Source organism: Habropoda laboriosa, unplaced genomic scaffold (genome assembly GCF_001263275.1).
Source record: "Habropoda laboriosa isolate 0110345459 unplaced genomic scaffold, ASM126327v1 scaffold162, whole genome shotgun sequence".
NCBI lineage: Eukaryota > Metazoa > Arthropoda > Insecta > Hymenoptera > Apidae > Habropoda > Habropoda laboriosa.
In genome coordinates, this window is record NW_017100269.1 from 211,743 (window position 1) to 218,027 (window position 6,285).

General features: G+C 32.1%; 1 protein-coding gene and 1 non-coding gene across 2 annotated transcripts; both read right to left on the bottom strand.

Annotated features, from left to right (window-relative positions):
* Positions 1-2: 2 nt before the first annotated feature.
* LOC108573490 (G/T mismatch-specific thymine DNA glycosylase-like) lies at positions 3-1,270 on the bottom strand. Its single transcript, XM_017935947.1, has 2 exons — positions 96-1,270; positions 3-7 (listed from the first exon to the last, which is right to left on the bottom strand). Exons 1-2 carry the CDS (start codon positions 1,168-1,170, stop codon positions 3-5), a joined length of 1,080 nt encoding a protein of 359 aa, XP_017791436.1. The 5' UTR covers positions 1,171-1,270.
* An 899-nt stretch (positions 1,271-2,169) lies between these two features.
* On the bottom strand, positions 2,170-2,241 carry Trnad-guc. Its single transcript has one exon. It is a non-coding gene; the product is annotated as a tRNA-Asp (tRNA).
* Positions 2,242-6,285: the final 4,044 nt, after the last annotated feature.

Sequence of the window (6,285 nt, forward strand, 5' to 3'; positions counted from 1 at the left end):
AATTAATCTGACAAAATCTAAATCAGTATTCTTTTCAAATTTCGGAATTTTAACTTGTTTTTGAGAAAGTCTTTTGATATTTTTTTTCTTATTACTATCTGTTTGAATTTTAGGTATCACTGCATCAGATTTTAGACATTTTTCTAAATTATTAGTGTTTGTTATATTTGTATTACTTTTTATACTACCTACAAGTTGTGAATGTTTTTCTTGTAATGATACATCTTGTGAAATACATGTTTCAGAATTTTTCAATGATTCAGATTCATTTATGTCACATATTTCTTTAGTTTTACCATTTTTATCTTGTAGCTTCTTTACAATGAATTCTGTACTATGAACTGTTGTCACATATTCATCTGATGTGTTTAGATACATAGTATCTTTATTGGCAACTCTTCCTCCATGTGAAAATGCAGATACATTTTTTCTTCTCCACATTTTAGAAGTTCTTGGAATAAATTGTTTGCATTTTCCTTCAAACAATAACTCTTTCATGTCAATGTCTTTGATATCTCCCTTTAAGAATTGTAAATATTTTTTTAAAGAAGTAAAGAAGTGTAATTTATCTGTCATTTTTGGAAAATTTGCACAACGAGCACTGCTTGATGGGGTGACCCAAATTGCAGTTTCCCCAACATGTTCTGGTTGTAATCCAAAGTTAAAATTACCTGTTTTATGAGCAAATACATCATAGATACACTTGCCATTAAAAACAGCAATCTTTGGTTTGTAAATTTTCAGTTTTTCTTCAATAATTTTAGAACCTTCTTTGATTTCTGCATATTTTAAATCAGCAGACGACTTTGTGGCTCTTGTAACAATATTTGTCAAACCAATCCCATACTGAGGAAGTTTGTAATCTTCCTCATAACATAAACGTCGAGATGTTAATCCTGATTCGTGCAAAAGTTTGTAAAAATGATTACCTGGACTTGCATAATATCTACCACGATGGGCTGACATTAAACTTGGATTTATTCCAACAAAAACTATATCTAAATTCATTTCAAGGTAATCTGGCAAAGTATATTTTTGCACCTCTTCTTCTGTCAATCCATCAAATCGGTCGATTTTCTTTCTTGGTCTATCCACTTTTTCTACTGGTGTTTTCTTTTTCAACTTATTTAGGGCGAGAGATGACATAATTCTATATAAAATCAGCACCATAGATTGCAAAACAACATATTACGTTATTTTGAAAATGTGAAGTACGCACAAACTACTAATGGTTTCAAACAGTTTTTAATCTTGTTGACAGCACATTTTTTCCCGCTGGTTCGGATTGACTAGGTTAGATAACCTTAAATACTCTACAGTGGTTTTTAAATTTCAGTCATATAATGGGTCAAAAAACTTTCTGTACATTTTACCCAAACTAATTTATTATGATATAATTTACAATATAACGCCAATAAATAATAATTCGTTCGAGTATCATAGAAAATAGTATGGCAAGTATTGAGATAACAAAAATAAAGAAATTTGAACAATTAGTTAACTCTTAACTGGTTACGTAGAAACCTTATGTCAAACATAAGCGACAATTATATGGAAAGACGTATTTATTTAGGCGCCAATAACAGTGTGCATTATGGCTGCGCAGAACTTTTTCCCGCCTTAAAAATATTACGTATTTAGAAAATAGAACGACGTAAAAAAGAGGGAATTCTAGAAGGAAAAGAATCACAGAAATTCGCTGGTGTCCAGAGAGTTTATACCAAGTTTATCCGTTATTATTTGTTACTTATAAAAAGTATAGTTTTTGTTAAAACCCGTTCTACATTTTTTTTTCATGTGTGTCTTGTTATACTATTGCGTGAACGCGGCTCAATATAACCTCGTTTGGCGATATCAATATGTAAATCAGGAGCGAAGCTCAAATTCGTTAACTTACGTATACGAACATATTTGTAAACTATTTAAATATTCGATGCGAGTGGCATGGTGAGGAGAAAGTCTGAGTTCAAAAGGCAGGAAATACCTTGTTTAGAGAATTCTGAGTTTAGTCAATAAATTCATGAGTAACAGTCTCACTGGTACCTAATAAATTAGTATTATGTATGGAAGATATAATGTACAGTAAAAATAATAGCTAGAAATGATAACCATAGGGATGAGAAAGAAAATTATAAAATAAAATACAATCATAAAAAATAAAAATTAATCCTCCCCGTCGGGGAATCGAACCCCGGTCTTCCGCGTGACAGGCGGAGATACTGACCACTATACTAACGAGGATTTTATATTGAAAACTTCTTGGGTGACCGTACATATACTATTGTTTCATAATACTGGACTTCGTGTAATTTATATATATTTCTTTATCTATTTTGGATAGTTTGTAGTTAAGTTTTTGATTGATGCTGTTTTAATTTATGTCTGTATGGTATAGAATTTTTTGTCGTTCGCTTTTCTGGTAACGTGATACATGAGTGGTATGTTTTCTTTATTTTGAATGTATCCTTCGCTGTTAGGTGTATACATTTTCGATCCACATCAAACAATTCGCTCGATACTGACGAATTGTTCATTACGAGCCAGCGAACTCGCGAATTATGTATCAAAACTGTATTCTTGAGACCACGAGAAAGTTCACTTCTTACTGTTTATTTTTAACAATTATTGTTACATAATACGAACTATTTCTGTCGCTTTCTTACACATTCATTCTTACACATATATTCCAATACAATTAATAAGAACATAACTAAAAATAACAGAAATACATATTGCTTCATTCCCACTCACACCATACAATCACATTTAAAACATCTATCCTTACTCTACACCTATTTTATCAAACCAACGAGTAATAGAAACTGCAGACGGAAGATGAAAACCGAATGAATTGCGTAATTTACTGTATAATAATGGTGAAGTGTTGTGCATTGTCATGCATATTTGTTTTTCAGTAGGTGAAAAAACTGATTTTTTAGTTTTAAATATTAACATTAATATAAAAGCTAACACGAAACCATTAACTTTCTTTGCTATTGCTTTCTTCAAGCACATATCGTCAACAGAGCCTGAATAAATTTTTTCTTGCAGCCGATTAGTTACTCTACACTTCGCGCGTAATTTTAAACGAAGGATATCAGACTTAGTCTTCTCTTGTTTTAATTTTCCCTCTAGTTCTATCAACCGTTGTTCCAGTTCATTGCGTTCTTTAAATGACGAACTGGCTTCAAGTTCTAAATTAGTATTTGCAGCGGTTACATGCAAATTTTCATAAAAAACATCATAAATGTTAGGAACAGCATCTTTCTTTAGTCGCCTAGATGGATGAAAAGAATTTTTGGAAAAATGTCGACTGCAAATGTATTTACGTTGTAATTCTGCATTCGACATTTCTACCCAATCATCTAAACCAGCATTAATTAACCATGTTATACATCTATCCGGATCATTCACGGGAAACGAATGGAAAGAAGTTCCATTCGTTACCCCGCGGTTTACTAAACCACAATTCCTAAATTCACACTTTTTATAATGTTTTTTTTTTGCTTGATGCTGCATCTTAATAGCAATATAAAATAAAAAAATTACTTATTATATTGTTACCGTATATATGCAGAATCCACTTCTCTTCAATTCATTTGAATTTATTTTGCCTAACACGAATTAAAAAATACAAACTCTAGACTAACTCGACCGATCGAACCAATGAGTTCGGTGAAAACCTGTTCTGTTTTTTTTTGTTTTTCTTTGGTTTTAGATGATTTTATACCTGCAAATAATATAATTTGTTATTTTATATTTAATTTTTAGATATTAATTTAGTTTTTCTTGTAAAATGTGTGGTGCATTTAGTACTGTGTTATGCGATTTTTTGTTTTAGTGGTAGTTCTTTTGGAATCTAACTTATGATGTTGTTAATTAGTAGGTTCTTTGGTGGGTTATTAAACTTGTTAGTATATCTTTTAGTGAGTTTTGTGTGTATTCAGTGATTGTTACTATTTTTGTCTTTTTGTGCAGTTTTAGGATTAGATATCATCTGGGTTTATTTAGTATTATTCTAAGAACTTTATTTTGTATAGTATAGAGCTTACTGATGTGAGCTTTTGCTGCTGTGATCCACGCTTGGTGTCCACATGTTAGGTGGTACAGTGTGATTTTTAGTTCAGTTGAAGGGCTCCTTCTTAATCATGGCTACCCTTGCAATTCACATAAGTAGCTATCAGGAGTTTTCTTACGTGTTCTGGAGTCATGTCTATAAGCACACTTTATGCATTTGTAACTTCTGTTGAAATTTTGTGATATGCATTTATAAATCTAAAGCATTATATAAATGGCTTGTTGGATTCATATTTTTCCCAGTATATTCTACAGTGAAAAAGATGGTTTATTTTTTGAATATTAGCTAATGAAGTTGTAGTTGACAAGATGATCTTTGATTATTCTTTCTGTGTTTAGTGAGTAGTTGTGATATTCTATGTTTTCTATTATACATGTATCTTTTATTCCTTTTGGAACTGTACTTTTAATTTATTTTTGAAGCATCTGATATTGAATTGTAAACCATATGTCCTTACAATTGTGTTAATAAAGTTGGCTTTTGATTGTGTCTAAGTGTATGTATATTGTGTGAGTATGTGGTTATATATGGTAATGTTAGAAGTTGATTTGTGTTCATGCTGGTTTGTAATTATAGCTGCAGTTATACTTTGATTTGAATTGATTCATCTGTTTGTGTCAAAACAGTTTGAAAAAATTGCATACCTAACTGTTGTTGAGATTGTGGCGGCGCATTCGATTTCTATGCTTCCTTGTTATTTTACTATTATTCTTTCTATGGAGTTTGATAGTAATAAAGATCACTTCTTTATTGTATATATTGTACTTTCTGTTCCTCTGTCTGATTGACTGCCTGTGATATCAGTTTTCTTTGCCGCCTGTTGGATTTTCTTTTCTAATTTTGCTCTTCCCGGGTCGATAGATTTGCCAATGGATGCACGTATTTATTTGTTGAAAACGATTTGACGTCGAACAAAGAACACACTACATAATCATAGACGACATAAAGATAGATCTAACATCTTATGGGACTTTGTGTCCGCGGCACTGAGGCCGAGAAAACCCTTATCATTTTTGTGTCGCTCCCAACGTTACCGATTTAGTGTAGAATAAAATTACAATATTAGTCATGGTTGGAATTAAAATTAAACGTAACTATGAAATTACAAATAAGAAAGTAACGTAATTGTCAATTAATAGATGATTCATTATATCCGTATGTCGTACTGCTGTCAAAAGGTCGTGAACAGTTCTACCACGCAATTCAATATATTTAGTCGTGCTTTTACGACGCATAACTCGACCATGCATTTAGCAATATAGAAATGAGAAAGATAAGGAAAAGAATAGACAAAGGCAAGGATATGAATAGAGCAATGAGTTAGACAAGGAAAGGAATATGGTTAGATAAGAACAGAAAATTTAAAAAAGTGGAACTAATGCCATCTCGCGTTTGGCTCCGCGAAGTAACTACTCGTTATTCGGAACACAGAATGTGAACAAAGGTGTTAGACAAGGAACGCACTACTGTGCGAGAAGGATAGAGAGAAAACGTTTCCTATTGGCTGGCGGGCACCTAAGCTCCACCTCCCACCGACTAATCAAGTCGGTCAAGGAAAAATCATGAATAACTCAATAATTAGGAAGATTTTGTGAACTTTTAGAATTGAGGAAGAAAGGATGGACCTTTAGCAACTTTCCCATATAAATTTTAATGTTCTAGCACCTCTCAGTAATTAGTTATTAACAATTTTAGTGGGTAATGTCGGGAACGACACCGCATACAGTCAAGTACCTTTACGGTTTTTTAATAATTTCATAGCTTTCTACTAAATTCTCATGCAACTAACTATATGCGTTTGAAAGGCACCTCCTTTAGCTATATTCTTTTATCATTTTTATTAACATATTCGGTTTAGTTCAAGAGTTATTAAATATTATATGAGGGAGTCCCCTATTCACCGTACCCGTGTAGAGTGAACTGTTGTAAACAATTGCTAATATCTAATAAACCAGACCACTTACGGCTATCCAGCTAATTGCAGAATATAAAAGAAAGTCCATTCTACATTCTACATGTTTTAAAGTGCACAATTAGTCACGTATGTCTGTTGAATTAATGAAAATATGTGACGCTTAAATGCGACTGGTGTAATCCTCACTCAAAGAATGTTAAGTAACTATCAAACCACAAGGGATATGTTAATAAAAATTATAAAAGAATATAGCTAAAGGAGTTGCCTTTCAAACGCATATAGTTAGTTGCAT

Coding starts and splice junctions, on each gene's coding strand:
- LOC108573490 (XM_017935947.1), bottom strand. CDS start 1,170: ATGGTGCTGATTTTATATAGAATTATGTCATCTCTCGCCCTAAATAAG.